Raw genomic sequence first — 22,371 nt, forward strand, 5'->3', positions numbered from 1 at the left:
ATCCGAAATCGCCGAGAACAACTGGGAACCAGGTTTTTGTTTAATAGACCTTATTCACGATGCCTACCATAGCTTGTTATGTTTGCACTCGCTAAAAAGATAAAAGCAACGTCACGTGGTATTTCAGGGGGCAAACCAGAGAGAAAAATTTACAAATACGGGTAATCGAGGTCGAGTTTTTTCATTCTCACAAAAAAGATGACGATATTAGTCTTGCAAAATGTACAGTTCGAGTTTCTACAAGTTCTGCATCGTCATTGTTCGTTGTGAAGACATCTACGGTAACTTCTGCATCCAAGAAATTAAAAAACAATTATCTCCACCCATAATTTGCCATAATCGTCGATAAGCTCTTGATATCCCAAATACAGCAATAATTTTTAAAAACACAACGACACTTTAAAGTTTGTGGAAGATGTTTCGATGTTTCAAACGTCATCTTCAGCCATACAATGTGTAATACTAATAGCGTACAAGTAAATTGGTATATATATAACTATCCAAACAATGACTGCTTATAAATTCAAAATTCGCTACGCATATTAAAGCTAGCCAATAATATGGAAGAAAACTAAACGAACTATAACGGTAAGTAAAAACTTAAAACGTAATGCGAAATCAGTTATACCTTGTATGGCTGAAGAAGATGTTTGAAACATCGAAACATGTTCCACAAACTTAAAAGTGTCGTTGTGTTTTAAAAATCGTCAATAAGAAAAAAGTTCTTCATTTCCTGTTGTTTTTAATGAAAGAAATATGACTGCAGGTTCTTGCATTGGCAAAGAAACCTCGTGGCATTGCTTTTATCCCATCAGTCCGTTTTTGGGTGAAATCGTTTCCAATCCAATCCCTGGGATCCATGTTTCAGTTTCTGTGTATGTCAACAATAACAACAACAACAAGTTTATTTCAAATTAAGTATGGCTTACAAAGCTTGTACCCGCAATTAAGGAAGGCTATTCGAAGCGGGTACAAGAGAAAAAAGAAAATTCTATGAATATATATACGTATATTAAACGAACAATCATAGAAGCAATTGAGTGAGTGTTGACCGTTATTTTTTCGTCAATTTCTTGACAAATACATTGGTTCATTTGCCGTGCGAAACTACAAAAGTCGGTGCTGTGTCGGGGAATTTCACCATGTGACTCTTTTGGGGACGCTATTCCATGCCACTTCCTTGAGCTATTACGACTTGTCGAGGGAAATTGGGTCCTAAATTTATTTCTCAAACACGGTCCCAAAGTGCAATTCGACACAACGCCTACCCGACTCAGTCTCACGCGTATCCCTAAAATCTCCAATAAAAATGCTGGAATTTCGTAAAATAGCTTGACCAGTCGTGGCTGGATTAAAAAAAAAAAAGAAGAAGAATTTAACAATAGAAAAAAGGAAAGAAAAAGAACAAGCAGGTATCGACATTGTAACGAATCATCGCAGTAACAGACGTTTTGAAGGCCATAATTACTCGCCTCTCATTCTACAGGGATAAAACACCTTCATGGAAAGAAATCGCAAGGAACAGATCCAGGCTAGTTACAAATCTACTTCAAGACTACGATAAGAGAATACGACCTTACACTGGAGGTAAGAATAACGTAGCTGTTTTCTATGATAATCCTAAACCAGCTCCAGTCATTAAATAACATCCTCGGGGAAGCCGAAACAACTGTTCGTAATAGTGCAGAGGTCTGTGGGCCGTACTGAATCATTGCTGGTTTGTTATGTATATATTATCGCGTTCGTCAGAACACATCCTAATCTTGGTGGTCCTGTGGTACAAAGCCACGAATTTTCGAGGTATCGTAGGCGACTGCCGATTAGCCGCCCCCACTGATTTTATCAGGGGCATCTCGGCCAGTAAACTGGACTCTTTCCGATTCGATTGACATACGCGAATCCGTAATCAATGTTTACCATTCGATTGTTTTGAAAAGCTTAAGTCATTATTTCAACAAAATAATGGAAGAGTATGTTTCACTTCAGTAAACTCAATGGCAAGGCGTATTTAATTGGATATGACTAGAGCTTCTATCCCATCTTGAAAGTAATAACCTCACATTACGCGCTCGGTCATTAGTTTTAAGAAAGTCTTTGGGAAGAGGAATTAGCATACATCTATGCAATGTAAATCATGCCAAATCAACGCTTTTTGTATACCTGTTGAATTGAATACTGAGAACAAACATTGTTCACTTAATGATTGAAACAAAAGATAGTACCTGAGGGGTATCTGCGGTCATTATTGGGAAATTGCCTCAAATACAAAAATGCGTCGATGGTGAGCATTGCATTTCAAACGAAGATTTTGTCAAAGTGGCTGCAAATAAAACTGTTTACTCACTGACAAGACTGTCCGTTAAAAAACGGCTGTTTCAGTATTTTTGTCTACGTTTAAGTTATGTTTACACTATACTATATAGCTATTCCTGCCGACGCGAAAAGCTATACGGTAAACTAACTCTACTTTAGAGATCGGAGCGCTGCAGCTTCGCTCCGTTACAGAAATCGCGCAGAAATCGCCCTTCTTATATGTGAACAGAAGCTTAATCTGGTCTCCGGTTCTCGTGCCGGCTCAAAAGCTATTTGGTATAGTTTGAACATATATAGCCTTGAAATCACTGGCGATCCGTGCAATCTGATTGACTCTCAGCAGTGTGATTTATTTCCAAATCGCACCATTTTTTGCACTAAATCGCATCTTTTTCCCAACCAATGAAAAAGGAACACTAAAACAGCACAACCAACGCCAGCGCGCGTTCAATTTTGAAATCACGCGTATGATTTCAGACCAAATTGCACTCCACTCAGTTCAGTTATCATTATTAATAACATCACTTGAATAAGTATATCTTTTCCTTGTAAAATAAATCATCTGTTATTCATTTTCTTATTATATATATGTAATTATTTCTCTCTCTTTCATTCAGTAACATGAAAGTTAATAACCACTGGACAGATGTTAAATTTGGCGAGTCAAAGCTTATCTAAATTTTCAGTTCACATGATCAAAAAGGCCATTTGCAAGAGGGCGTCATTTAACTATTGCTAAAAAAAATCCATTTGTCTTCTCCATTCATATTTAAATTTGCTAATTCCAGCGAGATTTTAGTAACAAAATCCCTAATTTGCACAAGAAAACAAAACTCTGAAGAATTCTAGGAGTAGAATGAAATGACTTCATCTTGTAAACGGGATATTTAATATATACAGACACCTCATTCCTAATTTACTGCGCGCAAAAAAAAGGAAAAGGATCAGAATCTCGAATGTAAATTCTTCCTTGAGAACTTCACAAATGTTCCCAACGGTTGACAACAAAATTACGCACCAGAAAAGAGATACTTAGGTAGATAGGAGAAAAAACTCGACTTATACAGTTCAGCATGTACATTGGTAATGATGCACCCATAGCTGTAGATATTTTGAAATAAACCAAGCTATTATCCTTTATCTTTTTTGCTTACAGAGAAGCTTTTCTAAAGTTTTTATAACTGCTGCTCGAAGGTCTCTCAGGCGCCAGCAGTATAACAAGGGATTGATCGATGAATTGAAAAAAGCCACCGTTTCGGCAAGATGCCATGTTTTTGTCCAATCCTTATATGAAATGCTCGAAAGACATATCGATATGAGAATAGGAATGTAGCATAGGATCATGGCAATGTAAAAAATAAATGTGTTCATAGCACTTCGTTTATTTTGCAGCAAATTTGTTGTCTGTCCCTCACTAATACCTTGTGACGCAGCCATTTCTTGAGCTCGAATCTGAATCTGATGCTGTCGAACTATCAAATAAATTTTCATGTAAGAGAATGTTGAAAGTATGATACAAGCACAAAGGCCAACAGCCATCATTCCAAAATATGTAGGCCAGTGCCACAGATACAGGCCTGAAGAAGAAACGTTGCCAATCCAGATTATTATGATCGATGCATATGTTACCCGAGGTCTTGTTATAATGGCTGACTGATATCGCATGGGATATTGAAGAGCAATAAATCGATCAACGCTTACGGCTGTCATTGTGCAGATAGAGATCCCGCAAAGAATGAACTCAGTCATTTCCGACAGCTTCTCGAGAAGTGAATTCATGGTGAGTTCACTTGCAACGAAAAATGGCTGGGAAATTAATCCAACAAGAAGATCCGAAACAGCCAAATTGAGGAGCATCGACATTGAAGATGATCGAATGCGTGGCGTCTTTATCATGGTGAACACCACCAATGTGTTACCACTAAGAGAAATCAGGATCAGTGCAACGTTTAAAGCACAGTTTACAACAACAAGAGTTTTTTGCGTAGCACATTTCTCACCTTCGGCAAAAACATCCGTCGAGTTAATATTACATTTAACCGTTGAGTTCATTTCAAACCAAACGATATAATTTTTCTGTTTTTCCACGTAACCAAGAAACTAAAAGACAGTTCATACAATAATTATGCCCGAACATCCTGGCAAAAGACAAGCAGCGTAGGGTCTTATTTTCTTGTACAATTCAGATTTGGAGAACAGTTGCTTTTATGACGTTATCTTTTGTTAAAACCAGTCATTAACACGTATTTGAATATATGTATATATCATACAATCTTATTGTGCTCGAAAAATATATTATTTCGTAAAACATATCTTTCTACCCTTAGGGAATATTTTCAAATTTGCAATACATAATTGAATGAGATAGTACTGATTCTTTTGGTTTTTATAAGTTCTGACTAAACATGACATACGCTTATCAGTTGTCGGAGCTAAAAAGAAAGTAGCTATTATTCCCTTGTCAATCTAAGCTTCAACTTAAATCTTAATGATCTCCCTTAACATTAGGAAAATTAAGCTTGATTTTTTTGGGAAGCGTTTGTGTAGTTTCAAATGGACAGAGCCGACTGACTTTGAAACTTGTTTGCCCCGAATGATTTTTCATCAAAAATTGGAGCACCACAAAAAAATAAGATTTTTTTTCTCCATCTGAAGTTCTTGCAGTGTTGTTTATAACGGGGCAAAAAGCGAGGCAAAAGTAAAATTCGTTGAATGCAGTGTTATTCGTAATTATTACGGTTGTATTGTAATCATTTTCCTTTAAACGCAAAAAGCTAGGTCTAAAATTTAACAAATAATTATCGACTTCATTTATTTTCACAATTCAGAAAAAGAGGCAAAAGCAAATGTGTTGAATATGGACAATGTATTAATCCACTTTTTTAGTTTCTGAATGTCCTTTGAAGGAAATCTTAACACCAGTCTGAGAAAGTCTGCCATATTTTAGCGTTAGGAACATTGTTAGCGGTTTAAGAGACTGTCATCTAAGTTCGTCCAATCTGCTTAATCGTACATATAAGTGCATTTCAGTGTTAAAAGCAGCCTATCGCGTAAAAAGTTATTGAGGAAATCAGCGAAAGATGATACCTTCGTTAAAAGCATCATCCGTGCATTCAAAGTTTTCAAGAATGAGTAATTCCTCATCCTTCGCACTCGCTGAACGGTCGAATATATGGTCAAAACCTCGGGTACCGGACGCAGATAACGTAAAACAAAAGACTTCTTTGTTTTCTGTTCAGGGAAAAATCTGTTTGGTACACGCCACTTCCACATGTCCCATAATGCACCATATTTATGGTGAAGAGGGTTGTATGAACCTACTTTTTGTTCATTCATATCTTTCTAGATATTCTAATTGTTTATATCTGCAAAGTATATGGTTTAAATGTTGTTATCCCTTTAAGTCCCGATAGTGAACAACATCAACTTTCTCCTAACAATATCGACACATAATCCAGAGAAAAGGTTATTAGAATTTTAAAAAAAAATGATCACCAAAGGGAAATGTTTTGATCATTTATCAAATTATCTCATTTAGTTCTTCAACGAAAAGTATGGAGATTAGCTTCCCACACAGGCGTTTCTAGGAGAGCTCGTATTTCGTCCCTCCCCACAAACGCCTGCTCAACCCAGAACAACAATCCTTTCCCACGCTTAGCCAATCACATTTTACCTTCCAAATTCTGGAAGGTTGACCTTGACCGCAAGGTAACCCGATAATTACGCGATCTGCGCGAAACAGTGAGAAAGCGCTAATAAGTTTTAGACTCAAAGCGGCAAAACTTTGATTTACTCAGCCAGCTTTTAGAATACTCCGTGCAATGCATTACCTTAGGGAAGGAAAGAAAAGAAGGAAAAAGGTAACTCTAGGATCACGTTTTTTCACTATCACGAACTTATGAGGTTGTGTTAAGCCTGTCAACACTTTGTTTCAAAACCATAAACAATGGGAAAGGAATGTTGTTCTCGGTTGAGCAGACGTTTCTGGGGAGGGACGAATACGAGCTCCCCTAGAAACGCCTGGGAGGGAGGCTATATGGAGATCAGCCTAGAGAATTTGTAATAATAATAATAATAATAATAATAATAATATCGGTTCTTATTAAGCGCATTTCTTTCCCCAATGCGCTTTACATTATGATAAGAAAAAGAGAAAAATAAGAGAAATCTGTAGCCCATGTGACATATTATACATCAAGTATTGTAAATTTTAAAATACTAAAACAAAACAAAAATGTCAAGCATAAAAATCGATGGAAATATTTCCGGTTTAAAAATGTTTTAAGTTTTGTCTTAAATGTATCAACACTTTCCCCAGTATTTGTATGTGGTTATTGGTGCTTGAAGGGTTAAGTCACTATTTTTCAGTTCTTCCTATGGACGTTAGTGTGGACATGCTGGTTTCCAACATTTGGGCGATTGAAGAAGCACGAATGGTAACAGAGATAAGCGTGTTAAGCAATGTTAGCTAATGTTATGTAAATATGATTCTGGGAGGTGAAATCAAAATCATCAACCTCCCGGGGAACAAGAAAGTTCCCAGCACCCAGATTGAGTTATTGTATTATATGCACTGAACTACAGTTGATAGCAAACTGAGTCATTCTTCAAACAGCGAGGATTGACAAAGCTTTGTTTCTTCTCTAATTTAAACATTTTAGACCAATAAATTCAAGTAAAAATCGGAAACAATTCTCAAGGCCCGTACATTACCCATGTCTCAGGTGTAAGATATTCTTTGCTTTTGCTTAAATAGGACTTTACTATCGATGTCTATCTAAGGCAGTACTGGAAGGATCCTCGTTTGTCATTTCGCGAAACGAAGCTACAAAAGACGCTGACACTAAACAGGCAAACGATCGATGAAATTTGGGTTCCAAGCACATACTTCTTCAATGCTAAGAAAGCTTACTTCCATGACGTTACAACAGATAATTATTTACTCCAGATTAACTCAAGTGGAAATGTCTTTTATAGTGTCAGGTAAGAACTTACCTGTCAAGGAAACCGATGAAAAATAGTACTACAGTGAATATATTTGGGTTTCAGTTACGTATCATCTTCTTCAATGCTGAGGAGGCCTAACCACAGGCACCCCAAGCTGACGAGTGAGAATCGTTGCCCGATAGAAATATTATGTAAACTGAGAAAGGTTTTAAACCTTTAACCATTACTCAACTTCAATTTTTTACAGGGTTAATTAGGCTGGCTTGCAAATAGCGCAGAGCTAATCGCTACAAGCCATACAGTACAGACATGACTTTCTTATACAGATATACATTGTACATTCTATCATTTAGAATATATACCTTAACATAAAACTTTGTGCAACATATGTACGCTAAACTTCATTTACTAAGCATTAAGAAACAAACAAACAAACAAACAAAAACAAGTACAATGCAATGCGGGAAGAGGAAAGCTGCAAACGAACTTAAGTCAGTATTGTTTCATTATATTAATTTACACATGAATTTCAACATAATGCCCAAGGGGGAAAAAACAATTAATGAAGAACAAAGATTGAAAGATTAGTTGGTATCTCATTCCAGATTTTAACATCAACACGTGAAAAGGCCTTTCTTTGAATATTACGCGCAAAGTGTTTCACATAAAAATGTTCAGATGTTGATGAACGTGTACTATAAGAGTGAACTCTAGAGATTTTAGAGAACAAATTCGAAATATTAATTGGTCAGGAACAAAACTCGAGTCTACATCATATATTAAATTAGCAACTTTTTCAAAGCATAGGAATTCTAAGGGAAGGAGTTTTCCCTTTAGGAAGAAAGGTATTGCATGCTCCTTTGCTTGAGCAAAGTATATAAGACGGAGATCACCTTTTTGAAGAATAAGAATTTAATTAACAAAGGTCTTAGATGCATTGCCCCAAGAAATCAAAGCATACATTATACAAGGTGCAATGAGAGACTTGTAAAATTATATCAAGAAGGGTTCGAGTTGCGGGAACAATATGTCGTAACATCGCAATTAGAGGCCAACAGTTTTACAGTACTTATTTTTTGTTGTTGTGAGGGAACAAATATGTTGTTTCCAAGATAGGTTTTCATCAATTAACAATCCAAGGTATACAATGTGGTTCTTTTGTTCAAGACTAACAGTCTTATGTTTTTCATTATCAAAGATTGATAGTTGAGCTTTTTCTAATGTGGACGAAAAATAGCAAAGTTAGATTTCTTAAGTTTGTTTGACGTTCGCCAATTAAAAAGATCGTGTAATGCAGTATTTAAAACTGAATCTAATGTTTTAAGATTTCTAACAGGGTAAACGACGTTATTATCTGCAAAAAGGAGAAACTTAAGTTTATTAGAGCAATGATGAATATCATTGACATGTAGTAAAAAGAGGAGAGGCCCTAGAACAGAGCCTTGTGGTACACCGCAACTAACGTTTTGTTTATCCCATATGTAAGAATTAATAGACCTTTTTACCGATACGGCGGCCATATTTAATTTGTCAGATTTAACGAGTATTATGGGATGCCCAGGGGGCACTCGCTCTGTATTTACGCGCGCTTTTCGGGCAAAAAGAGAACTTCAACGTATATTTCTCAGGAAAAAGGTATTCGTTATTACATCCAAAGACGGCACAACGATATTTTTTTCTCGTTATAACCTTTTTCTAGGAATACTTAAAGAAAAATTAGCCCGAAAAGCGCGCGTAAATACTGATGCGAGTATATCAGATCGTGCTCATGCTTCCTGGGCATCCCATAATATTCCTTAAATCTAATTAATTTGATATGGCCGCCGTATCGGTAAAGAGGTCTATTTCAGTTGTTTGTGTACGATTAATTAAATAAGAGAAGAATCATTGATCAACAATCCCTCGAAAGCCATAATAATTAAGTTTAACAAGTAATATTTTATGGTCCACAGTATCAAAGGCAATCAATGAAATCAATGAACACTCCACATGAAAAAAGTTTTTTGTCCATATTGGTACGGATAGAACCCAGGAGTCATTTCATAAGTAGGTTGAGCATGATGGTCAGGGTGAACGCAGCCCTGAATAGGACTGTTGTTGAGAGTGACTGACGTTTCGACAACCTGTGCGGTAGTCATCCTCAGACTCAAAGAATTGTCATGAATAACATATACATTAGTTTGCATGCTAAAAAAATGACTACCGCAGAGGTTGTTGAAGCGTCAGTCACAATCAACAACGGTCCTAGTCAGTACTACATTCACCCGGAAGATTATGCTAAACCTACTCAAGAAATATTATAAGGGTTTGTATGGAGATTTTATCGATCGTTCTTTAGGGCACTAAGCACTAAGAAATGCTTAATCACAACTGACAACAATACTTCTTCTACAACCGCAGAACTAAAACTCGCAAGAAACGGCCAGAAATGCTAAGAAAACATCACGAATAAAAAAACAAAAAAAACGATTGCTGAAACCTCCATACAAACCCTGGCTTATAATTTTTCTGCTAGGCAACAATTCTCATTAGGGAGAACGATTCTCACTGTTTTTTCTGCCTCAGGAAACGATCCCTAAAATCCTCATACAACCCCTTATAATATTTCTGTTACGCAACGATTCTCACTCTAAAGGAGGTGTAAGAAAAAGAAAAAAACTGAGAAAATGCTAAAAAGAATGGATTCCTATGAATGGTCATGAATAACATATACATTTGCTGAGTGCTAACAAAACTATTACTAATAATATTAACTGGTGAAAAGTTATCACAAAATAGCAAGAAAGAGAAGGCAGTGAAAGTTGTAGAGGAAATATTTGTCACAACCGCCATGTTATTGGTAGATAATTATCGAGGAAAGATGGAAGCGAATCTGCTAGCAGGGCATGTTATTGGTCTTCGGGACCAGCGGATTTGCTTCCCAAATCTTTGAACGACCAAAAACACCGGGAGAAAAAAGTAAAATTTCGGGTTTGTTTTGTCAATGCTTTTCCATATCTTTGGGCCATGAAGAGATAAAAGATATTTGCTTCTCAGAATTTTTAGCCTAGTGGCCGATACTAACATGTTTTTCACTTTATAATGCTTATTATTATTCTCATAGGCTCACGGTAACGATGGCATGTAACCTGAATCTGCGGAAGTTTCCACATGATGTGCAGACATGCACAGTGATGCTGGAGTCATGTAAGTCAAATGTCTTTTCAATATTTCGGGTACACGCCTGGATCGACTTAATTTTTTAATCTCCGGCCACTGTGGTGTCTCGATGCCCCCGCGATTCTCCTCGCATCATTGCTGGGCGCATTAGTGTGGTCTTTGTAAATAATTTTATGACGATTAATTAGGTGTTTTCCTGTTTCATATTATTTCTCAAATGGGCAAAGCATTTGATGAAATTTGAATTTTAAGTTTGGCAACATTTTTCAAAGATCCTTTGCAGCAATACATACATACATACATACATACATTTAGGTATTTAGGTATTTTATTTATTTGCCACACGATTACGATAATTACAAAAAGATGCCAAAAAAAAAATGTAGGAAGAGATGGCGAGGAGGCCTAAAAGAAACTATAGAGCTTATGTTAATTAGGCCTCCTCAATTACAATTTTTCGAAGATAGTATAAAAATTACGGCGACGGATACAACATAATATGAGGTGAAAAATTAAACTAATCAATATTACGGAAGTTTACAAATGTTGAATATCAAAAGGCTTTTTCCCAAAATTTTTGTTGGAGTATACTAATAATTATTACAAATAAATGCCTTAAGTGCTCTTTTAAAGGAGAAAGGTGAGGAAGCGTTGATGATGTTGGTGTTTAAGGTGTTGTAAAATTTAGGTCCTTGATAAAAAACGGAAAATTGTTTGGTTCGAGTACGACAGAAAGGCATACATACATACATACATACATACATACATACATACATACATACATACATACATACATACTTTATTGTTACCTCCCCAAAGGGGCTTTCAGGAACAATGATTATATTACATTATTTATAATAACTGATTACGACACTTAATCTAATACTAATTACAATGTTATAACTTAACTAAGAATTATTTACAAAATTATCTAAAAGCTGGCTCCTTAAGGACCCTTAAGTAATGATTTATTAGCCACTTGAGACACTCGTTTTCGATTTCTCCTGGGTGTCGAAATTAACAATCCTTCTGCACAATTTTAGGGCGACAACAAGGTGTATTTTTCACCCCCCCAAATTGCGTACCCATTTTTTGCAATTTCTCCTGGGTATTGAAAACCATCCTTCTGCATTTTTTGGGGGGGGGAGGATGTGAAAGTGGTTCATGCTCTCGCTTTCTGCTGTGAATTGGTGTTGGCGAGAGAAGCCTGGCAGAGAAAATCAAAGTCTATTCCTTTGTTTTATGAGACTTAAATCCCTGTGTTGATGACGAATGGACTTTTTGTTTTTCATCTAAGCAGATGGGTATCAAGCTACAGATGTGTACTACAGATGGAATTCACGTAACTCTACTGGAGATGTAGTGTACATTGCAGAGGACTTGGAAATGCCTCAGTTTACGATAACCAACGTTGAGTTGGAAGAGAAAACGAATATCTACAATATCGGTACAATTATGAAGCTTATTACTATTATTCATTTGAATACTTTCTCCTTTCTGATTGGCTTAAATATCCCGGTTAGTTTTTGACCAAATTTGGAGGATGATGTTATCACCCGGGCCGCGGATATCTTACTCAGTGAGCTAGCCTCATGTAATAACTGTCATTCAATGTTAGCAAATTGCAAAGCAAATAGAATTCTCTTTTCTTCCCTCGATGCGACGGTCAAAGAGTGAGTCTCACATAAAAGCTTGTGTTGGAATAAGGCTATGTAATTTACCAGTTGTGCGTGTTATTGCTGCGAGCCCCCATGCGAGCAGAGCAGTAACCTTTGGGTCTTCTGTGGTTTCTTGGGTGTCCTGCCTCTCCATTCAGGGGTTACAATCTTAATTTATGTTTTTCAGGGTAATTTAGAAAATATGTTCAGCAGTGTCATCATAACTTAATTTTAAATCGTAAATGCTCTTATTGCGTCATTCTAATTGACCTGAGTTTCGCACATTGTGATGCACGTAGACCTTTATCCTACAACTATACTGTAACGTTGCTAAGAGACTAGTCTAGCCTCGCCCCAAAAATTCGGGGTGATAATCACGTCCGGTTCATTGAGAGAGTGTGGAAGGCCATCTTTTGCTGTGCAGTTGTTGAGGTTGTTTCGAGACGTTATTAAAGAAGAGTTTAAGACGGAATCCACAAGGAAATTAAGTAATTTTAATTTTTTCAGTGGACGAAAACCTTGTACCAGAATCATTTAAAGAATATTGCATTCTTTTTTTATATTTTTCAAGGGCTAATGATGGAATTAGTCGTCCGCAATAACACCAAAGAAAATTTCTCATGGGACTGAGAGAGAATGAATGTTAAATTGATTTAGTAATTGATTAATTGATTTACTAATTGATTTAGTTACACGGTCTTGATTAGAGCAATGCATATGTGGGTTTATAGTTGCTCAGATGATGTTTTTCTGCCCTTTATCTTCTCGCAGCATTGCTGTACTTGCAACTAATAACCTCCGGTTTACATCGCCATATAAGCCAGCACTTTTCCTTTTAGCTGGCTGCAATTTACCAGACTATTCACGTTCACATCTATAAATAACGTTTCAGGACCTCATTCAGCGTTAGTAGCAAAATTCACCTTCCATCGTCGCCTTGGTTACTACATGATTCAAACCTATATTCCATCCATGCTCACGGTGACGATATCATGGTTTTCCTTTTGGATATCTCCGGATTCTCCACCAGCTCGAGTAGCCCTGGGTATTACAACAGTGCTAACGATGATCACGATTTCTAACAGTGCGCGTGCGCCGTTGCCCAAGGTGTCTTACACTAAGGCCATTGATTGGTTCCTGTTAATGTGCTTGGTTTACGTGTTTGGAGCACTCATGGAATACGCCATTGTGAACTTTTACTCGTGCAAAGTACAGTACAAGAGACAAAGGGATACTAAAAAAGCTGAAAAGGAGGTACAACTCACGGGTTAAAAGGGGCTGAGTTACGACTATCTTGTTCAAGAGCTTAAGCAACTGCGTTTTTGAGCGACGGACGTCAACCGGAAGTGGACTTTTTGCATCACTGGGCAGTTGTTTGGTTCAGACTTGCGGTTAAATCATCTTTATAAGAGGAAAGCGACTTAGCAATACAAAATTGTTAGCGTCAAGGCAGATAAAAAGGGAGAAGGCCTCACTTCCGGTTGACGTGGGTCGCTCAAAAACGTCTTTGCTCAAGCTGTGCCAAGTACGCGTCCTCGTTCGCTAAGAAACTTGACAAATTACTTGTCAATGACAAAACCACAGCTTCTTGTCAAATAAATATGTCTCCCAAGCATTTTATCAAGCCATATTAAATGTTACAAACAACAAAGTGAGCCACAAAAAAAACTGCTAGGTTAACAATTTCCAAACACCGTTTCAGTCTTCTTCAAGTTTATCCATCGGTGCCTCCTTTGTATTTACTTTGTTTTTCATACATTAATGTTTCGGGTGGTTATTTTTATGTTTCACTTAATTTCTCGGCAGTTGCCACTGTTGGAATTTTGATAAATCTCGTGACGCAGCTCCTTAAAAACGCAAAGCTTGTTCTGTTCATTAGAGGAAAAAGGTTGGCATTTGACCGCACAGAAAGGAATGCAATAATGCAGATCATTAACGGATAAAAAAAATTTGTTGTTAATTATAAAAATAATACCGTCCCGTAGTTTTTTTCATTTAAGGCAAATATTTCATGCATTCTAAAAGGACTGTCCCACTGGGCCAGCAGATGAGTGGCTGGGTGATCATGAGGTTGCTCTGTATGTAACTGCATTGAAACGAGATGCTGGATAATCACTGAAGTTTTTGACTTTGCCCCATGTCAGGGATACGGATTCCAGAATTCTCGAAAATTTCTGGTGGTGCATCCCGGATCCCGGGAAAATTTTGCTTAATTGAAAACTGGAATCCTAGGCTTTGGAATCCCGAATACCTCCCAAGGAATCCAGAATCCCACTAACTGTTGGAATCCAGAGTCCAAGTTCCACTGAAAAAGATTGGAATGCAGTACTTAGAACCCGGAATCCACGGCGTGGAATCCAGAATCCAAGACTGTCTTGGATTCCCTTACTAAGAGAATGGGGCTAATGATAAGCAGGTGTTAATGACGTCAAAATGAAGTGGAGCATCATTATTTTCACGTGTTCTTCAACTTTTCCTGTAAAAATCAAAAGTATAGTGGCAGTTAAATACTTTTGATTATGATTATTTATTTATTTATTTATTTATTTTTGTAATTAGTTCTTACAACAAGAGACTGAGCTTTATAATGATGAAGAAGAAGATAAAGTCAATCCATGTTTAAATGGTTCGGCCAAGAAAAAAGGCAGTAATGGAAGCTACAGATTAGCAGTGGTCATGTAAGTCAAAGATGTTACAAAATTTCTAACGTTCTTAATAAAGTACGTAGTATTTGGGACAAAATGATCACGTGATGCATGAACACAAGAGCTCTGGCTAGGTTATGATGTACACTTAAGGTGATGTTGTACGGGACGATTCGCAGGGACGATTTTTAGCGTTACAACATTGTTTCGAATGACTGCAATACTGTTCCAACATTTGAACCCTGTGTGCTCCAAAAATTGTCCTTGCGAATTGAATAAAGGTGATGTTACACGGGACGATTCGCAATGACGATTTTTAGTGCAACACAACGATGCAATATGAGAACAATGTTGCAACCATTCGAAACAATGTCGCAACAATGATGTAACGCGGTCTTGTACTAAGACTCGTCGTTGCGAATCGTCTTGTGTAACATCACCTTAAAACAAGAAGTTAGGCATTTCACGTCGTCGTCGTGCAAAAACGGCAAAGAAATGTACAAAAAAAGCGTGATGCACGTGCAAAGTTGTTGTTGTGGTGTTTTTTTTAGACGTTCTCGTTGCTGTCGCGTCGTTGAATCTTAAGGTAATGTTACATGAGACGATTCGTAACGACTATTTTTAGCGCAACACAAGGTTCAAATGTTGGAACAATGTTGCAGCCTTTCGAAACGACGTCGCAACAATGTTGTAACGCTCTGTTGCGCTAAAAATCGTCGTTGCAAATCGGCCCTTATGATATCACCTTTAAAGTCCCTATTAACGTCTTGCTAAGCTGCGCAGATATCCTTGTTTTGGCTTAATTTGAAATTAAATGGCTCGTCGAGACACTGAAGTAGACTTTGGTATTACCTCTTCGGGATTGAGTGTACCTTCTTTTTAAGTATAACTTACATTTTCTCCTTGATACAAACTTGGAAGAGAAGGCCAGCACCTTCGAAGTGTCTGCGCTTAAGTGATGGCGTTTTTAAGCTACGCACACAAACTGAGAGTGAAACCTTTTCCCCTTAATTATACCTTGACGCTAACAAATATGTATTGCTAAGGGACGTAACCCTTATAGAAAAGATTGAAAGAAAAGAGGTCCGGTTGACGTGCTTCGCTCAACGACGCCCTTACTTAGAGGGTGTACCCATGTCTGAGATTACAAATCATGTGATGATTAATATAATCAATATTTTTGATTCCCTGAAACAGTTTTTCCTTTATGTATTTTTTCAGAGACAGCGAGAATCCATTCTTTCCGCGAACGAAACTGAATAAGCAGCACCGCTCTAAATCAAGATTTTCTCGTCGACCAAACCTTAAGGTAAACAGTGTGTTGGAAAGTAAGTAGCCGTGAATAAACATAGCTTGATTGTGGTAGTCCTAATAACACCAAGAAATTAGTCAGAATTTTTTAAAGATGAACAAGAGATTTGATAGCCTGCTCTATTTTCTCTTTAGAGATCGTCGAGCGCGCGTGTGAAAAAAAAAAAAAAAGACCGCGGGGAATTTCTTGACCACTAACGCAAAGGAGCTGGGGTGGGTAGAAAAGGAAATCGTCGACGTTAGCTTTTTAATTTTTTTTTCCCGCCTTGCATTCTTTTTTCGGCTCCGTGCACACTCGAAAAATTAGCCGCAAAAAAAAAGAAAAAAGAAAAAATCTAAGAACAGACCAGGGATTGGAGCACTTGTGAAAATTACAGCAATATATCGACTTATATATCGACGTCACAATCATCAGAACTTAAGGTTTTTGATTTGGTACCCTACTTTCTAAATTTCGCAAGCATCGTCGGATTAAACTAAACTAATTGTAACACTGATAAAAAACAAACAAACAAAAAAGAAATATAACGCTCAATCAGAAGCCCATAACCTGGACCGAGCAACTCCCATACAAGGCCTATGTCACGGTGTTTTTACTGACCAGTTTATTTTTAGACACATTTTAGGGCACTTTTTCCTGTGAAATTAGAATCTATAAGATGTGAAAGAGGAAACATAAACTACGTAATTAAAAGAGAAAAAGTTTCATTGTTAGGTTCGCAGGTTTTGCTTACTGGTTTGTGGATTTTAAATGATATTCAAAACTCTCGCCAACACCGTTCTAAAAATAAACTGGTCCGTGAAAACGCCGTGACACGAGTGCATGAAATGGCTCAATTATATAACGTCTCTACTTACTGAAAACAACTGTGATGAAACCAACAAATGAATGATAATTTATGCCAAAGGGTTTGTACAGGGTTAGCAAATTTCGCCTGGATCGGTGATAACAAACCAGGGTATGTTCAATGTACCATTTTCTTGTAAAAAAAAATAGAGGATATTACATGGCCGCGCGGAGATACGAAATTTCTCTTCTCGTGTTGAAAAAATATTTCACTCGTTCGCTGTGCACACTCGTGAAATATTTTTCAACACTCGAAGAGAAATGTGGTATCTCCAAACGACCATGTAATGTTCTATTTATTATATAAACACCAATGAAATGCCAAACCATTTTACTTAAATAGTTTTTTGGTCTGAGAGTTGCGGTTTTTTATGAAGCCATAGCAACGGTGATATTTTCACATGTGAAGATATCAAGTTTTCGCGCGAAAGCTCACTTGGTATTTCTTTGGTGTTTATACAATAATTTCTTTTTCTTCACAGGAAAGGGATGACGTTGAAGATAGCGACTCCCAACCTAAAAAATATCATTACTTCTGGGACCCTTATGAAACGACATTCGTTAGCTCAGCGACTGCATACACAGTCGACAAATACGCCAGGATATCCTTTCCTGTCACGTTCGCATTGTTAAACTCAATCTACTGGATCGTTTATGCACCGGATAAAGTGATCTTCTAACTTGCACACGTGAAGGAAAGATCTTTCATGAGATCTCAAAAAGCCGCACGCTCAAGTGGGCCAGTACGGATTTTCAGTGACGAGCGCTTTAGAACTTTACATCTCCTGAATGCCTTCGGGGCTCCGTCTGCTTGACCCGTGGTCACGTGTTTTCCTCTAGATATTTAAGAATGCATGTCATGGAGGCATAAAATCGTTGTTTTCCTATATAACAATGGGACAAGCCTAAAATAACGAGTCAAGCCGTATTTATGGGTATCCCATAACAAATTATTGACACTCACTCAGTTTGAGGAAGTGTTATGACATTTTGCCTGTGCCGTAAAATAAATAAATACATAAAATAAAACGTGGATCAAGGTTGATCTATGGTAGTACATAAGCAGTGACGGTCCTTAATTTGATAAGGATCGAAGCGAAACTACCTACTGTTATAGTGCAGTGGCCTTCTGAATAATGGTGATGTTCTGATTAGTTTGACTAATGCATGCCATGTTATCTTGTGTTAGGGCAAACAAACTCTTATTTAAGCACGGTGACTGTCCAAAGAAACTTATGAAAAGTAGTCGTAGTTGATGCGGTTTTCTTTTTTCGTTTCCTCCTCATGATTATTTTCTTTTTAGTTTTCATGTTTTCATCCAATTGCTTCAGACATTGGGTTACACATATGTTACAACCAAAGAAAATCGCGTTCAATAGCGAGGTCATTATTATCAGAATTTAGGCTATGAAACTGTTCACAAGGCTCTGGACGAATTTCTGAACCGTTGAAATTTGCGAGCTTAGCTTTTCCATTCACACGCGGAACATGGGCGGATCGTGATGCCACTAAAAAAAATAAAAAATTAAAATTCGATCTGGTTCGTGAGTTCCGTGTGAACAAAGCGCAAATATTCAACGGTTCCGTATGAACGAAGTGTCCTGTCAATGTCCAAACTTTTGTCCGATGCCGTGTAAAGCAAATGGTGACGAAAACACAACTGCCAGAAATAGTTTTATTTCCAATTTTCAAAAATAATTAGTGAACATTGTGCTTAAATTACATTTATTTTTCTATTTTCATTTGGTGGTAAAATAATTAGGGTTAAGCAGTTTCCTTTTCATAGATAAGTAGTTTCTTGATGTTCAATCGTGCAGGTCACTTTCAAAGACGTTCTGCTTAATATCCGCGTCACATCCAAGACTTTTCGCCATTTGACAAATGCTTAATGATGCCCTCCTCAGCTGTACCAAAAGTAAAGTAGTTAAACATGTTTAAAACCGTGCTAATATTTAGGATAAATGGAAGATAACTGAACACTTCAACCCCCCTCCCCCCCCCCCCCCGCCAAAACCCATCCCTCCTCGCCTAGGTCGCCCAGATTAACGAAAACAATGATTTCATGGTCGTTAGTAAATCCCGAAAAAAGGTTTCCGAACGTAATGATCCCCAAAATATGGGGGAAATAATGAGAGATCTAATAAGCTATACCTAAGTATATACTAAACGGATCTCAGTGATGATTTTTTCAAAGGACAATACGTATTACCTTTCCAAACGACTCCCTCTCGTCTCTTTGAGTACTTGATACGTACGCTATAATCATAACTATTCTTTTGCCAAAGTGTGTTTTTCTTTATTTCAAACAACCCATGTACGTTACAGTAATAAGCTAGTAGAAAGTAGCGACCAAAGTCCAGGGTCGTTTCTTTTCGGAACTCAGCTCATTATGCCGACTATCACAAAAAGTTATTTTATTTTATCATTTTAACTTTCATGAAACATTATTCTTTTGTAGTCTTTTTCAGTTTTTTTCTACATGATAATGGCAAAATGAAACAACTGCTCTGTTAATCAAAGATACTAAGAGTTGCATCTGGCACATCTAGTCAAGAACAATGACGTATTTATTTTCTGCAAACGAACGGTTAGAAAAGAAATTACTGGCGGTTTTGGACAAATACTTTTTCTTCACCTGACTTTAAAAATTAAAATAAACCGGTCAAGAAAAAAAGGGAAAGAAGAACTTACTTTCAATTTTCCTCCTGGTAATGTAGAAACGAGGCCCTCGACTTCCCCAACCAAAAACGTGATCCCAAGAAGAGCGAAAAGGACAATAATAAGGTGCTTTTTCATTGTTAACAAAGAATTGAGTAACAAAACTGAAGAACGTTGCCTCTCTTTAAAGAACTGTTTAGGTGGGTAAAATTGAAAGTTGATCCAATGAACTCACGACCTTAATGGGACTCTTTTGGAGTAAAAATAGAATCCAATTCAAGGTCCATTTTCTTGATGAAATAACCTTCTGGTAACGAATCAGGAAGAAAAGAAAACCAAAGGGTAATTCGCTGACGCAGGTTACTCACCAGCAGGTGGTCATTAAGGTATTTCTTCACATTTATTGGAAACAATGGCCAGTTTAAATCAATAAAAAGGTGCATAAGACACAAGAACTCCATCATGACGTCAGGGTCTATTTGCCGACGCTTCGCTTGGTAAATAAAATTCTGGGAGACGCGACTTCGTAAGAGATACTGTTATTAGGCCTCCAGCAACTCAGGTTACGCGAGGACATTTAGCGCACGATTTAACCAAGTTCGTGTCTCATTTCTTCTAATTAAACTATGACATTAGTCGAGTTGGACCGATAAAAAAGAGGAGAAGTATTCTTCGACCAAAATGCCCAAAGCTGGCAAAAAATAACCACATGCTCACAACTTATGAACACTCCATTACGGCTTTGCGTGGGCTAATGCTTCCATTAATACTGCACTACGCGATGCATATCATCTCAGATGATTATAGCCAAATGCGTATGTCTCATATGTAATAGGCCGCGACAAAATTCTTAACTTGTTAAGAAGAGAAAGTTAAAAGAGAGAAACGATCATAAATAATATTTCTCGCAACTCGCGAGAAGACAAAAAAGGAGATTTTACTAAGTTAATTACCAAGGTTAGATTTTTTAAAAAGTAATGACACGACTATTAACTTCGAACAATAAAATGTTAAGGAAAAGCTCTTCTAAACTCGAAATATGAATATACTTAAGTGAGTTGTGCTGTTCAACTTTAACTGAAATAAAATAGAGGAGCCCAAATTCACGCTGGCTTTTTAGCTGAGTACTGTAACTCTTCTCAACGCCCTCCTGAAAGGACGGAACAGCTTTTCTCTTGACACCAACATAGAAGAGCACAAGAATAGTTTAAAAACCTTTTAAGAATCATATTTTTGTGTAATAGAGTATTTTGAATTGGGTTGAGAGCGCATGCTCCTGTCTCACAAATCGTCGTTTTTAAGGGGTGTTGCAGGGGGGTTATTTTTTAGAAAATCCCCCCCCCCCCCAAAAAAAAAAAATTAAATGAATAAATACAGTCTTACTGTTAAAGCGATGCTTGATAGAATTTAGGCCATGATCTGATTAAGTTCAATGTTTCGTTTTCTCCTGCTTATACATGTTAAAATTAGCAACATTTTTTTTTTCTGTAGTTTCATTTTGGAATAGGCCATTTGCATGATTACTACCACGAACTGAATCTTTCCTGTTTTTCCTCTTAGATTTTATTTTGTTAATCCCAGTGAAGTTTAAATAACAAAAGCCCTAATTTGCACAAGAAAGCTTTAAACCCCGAAGAATTCTGGTCTTAGTAGTAAAATGACGTCATCGTGCAAATGGCCTGGAGCTCTTCGTGTGTACACGTTGTGTTGCGAGGGTATGTGCTATTATTTTTTCAAAAAATGCTACTGTCTTTATGACCTCGGATTCATTGGTGTACTTGTCTAAGCAGAAGAAAACGGAACATTGAATCATTTGAAGTGATGATGATGATGGCATGAGTTATGCAGACTGGAAACGTCTCTTTAAAAAATTGGATCGAGAGTCTACGTGATGTAACTACTGTCACGAAGTTAAGGAAAAATCAAAATTAACAGCTCGAAATTCAAAGGCACATAATTCCTAAATCACTTTCAGTCCTTACAAATAAAGGTTTTGAATTGTGCCTGCCCGCATTATTTGATACATTGTTGCGTGCTCGATTGAATAAGGCAGACAGGTATATAATATTTGTAATTTTTAATGCTATTCACCCTCCTCTGGTTGCAAATATGATTTAGAATCACTAGTTTTGTTGAATAAGTTTATAAGATGATCACATTTAAATCACTGTATGTCCAGCATAGCAGTGGATGTTTGTGACAATTATTGTCCTGCAGAAGACTATCCACATTCTATGTTCTTTCGCCGCGTTGTTGGCGACTAAGAAAGAATCTGTATTTTGCATCATCACGATTTTTCCAATGCAAGTTTGACCTGAGGTTAAGGGGAAAACGCTTTACAAAATATAAAGTAAAATAGCTTTTTTAGAGTGTTTTAGGTGACTCCGCGCAAATTCTTCGTCTCCTTCAAAATGTCTTTCTTGATCAAAGTCTTCGCAGTAACTGACCCTATCAATTTGCTCCTACGTATTTCCAAGTGTATTCAGCAATTTTTTGGTGGCTCAAATTTGCTTTCGTATAATGAGGTGGGCGTGAAGTCCTAAAATTTACTGGAATCGTTTACGTCAAGGTCTTTTCTTTACGTCATTTGCTGATCGGCTTCAAACACAAGGAAAATCCATAGACTAGCAGCTAGTCGCTAAGGAATGTCATCTTTGCGTTGGTGAGGAATGGAAAACACAAAAATTGGTTTCATCCTTTGAGTTGATAAAATAAAATGACTAGCTTCAGAAGATTCAAAAGCTGAGGTTTCGAGCGTTTGCCCGTCCTCAGCGAGACCATTTTCTGACAATATCCCATGCATTTACTTTGATTTCTGCTGTGGTCCCTCCAA

The 22,371-nt window shown here is 37.2% G+C and overlaps 1 protein-coding gene across 1 annotated transcript; it reads left to right on the plus strand.

Annotated features, from left to right (window-relative positions):
• The first annotated feature begins 1,491 nt into the window (after positions 1 to 1,491).
• On the plus strand, positions 1,492 to 17,909 carry LOC140947839 (glycine receptor subunit alpha-1-like). Its single transcript, XM_073397040.1, has 9 exons — positions 1,492 to 1,587; positions 6,682 to 6,749; positions 7,070 to 7,296; positions 10,364 to 10,446; positions 11,720 to 11,866; positions 12,970 to 13,331; positions 14,637 to 14,755; positions 15,944 to 16,031; positions 17,363 to 17,909. The coding sequence occupies exons 2-9, from the start codon at positions 6,690 to 6,692 to the stop codon at positions 17,558 to 17,560; spliced, it is 1,284 nt and encodes a 427-aa protein (XP_073253141.1). The 5' UTR covers positions 1,492 to 1,587; positions 6,682 to 6,689; the 3' UTR covers positions 17,561 to 17,909.
• The last annotated feature ends 4,462 nt before the right edge of the window (positions 17,910 to 22,371 follow it).

Source organism: Porites lutea, chromosome 9, assembly GCF_958299795.1.
Source record: "Porites lutea chromosome 9, jaPorLute2.1, whole genome shotgun sequence".
Lineage (NCBI taxonomy): Eukaryota > Metazoa > Cnidaria > Anthozoa > Scleractinia > Poritidae > Porites > Porites lutea.

What these genes read in the sequence shown, in the direction of transcription:
- LOC140947839 (XM_073397040.1), top strand. Translation starts at nt 6,690, where the DNA reads ATGGACGTTAGTGTGGACATGCTGGTTTCCAACATTTGGGCGATTGAA. An exon ending in CACAGTGATGCTGGAGTCAT is followed by an intron (nt 10,447 to 11,719) that starts GTAAGTCAAATG and finishes TCATCTAAGCAG; the next exon opens with ATGGGTATCAAGCTACAGAT. An exon ending in TACAGATTAGCAGTGGTCAT is followed by an intron (nt 14,756 to 15,943) that starts GTAAGTCAAAGA and finishes GTATTTTTTCAG; the next exon opens with AGACAGCGAGAATCCATTCT.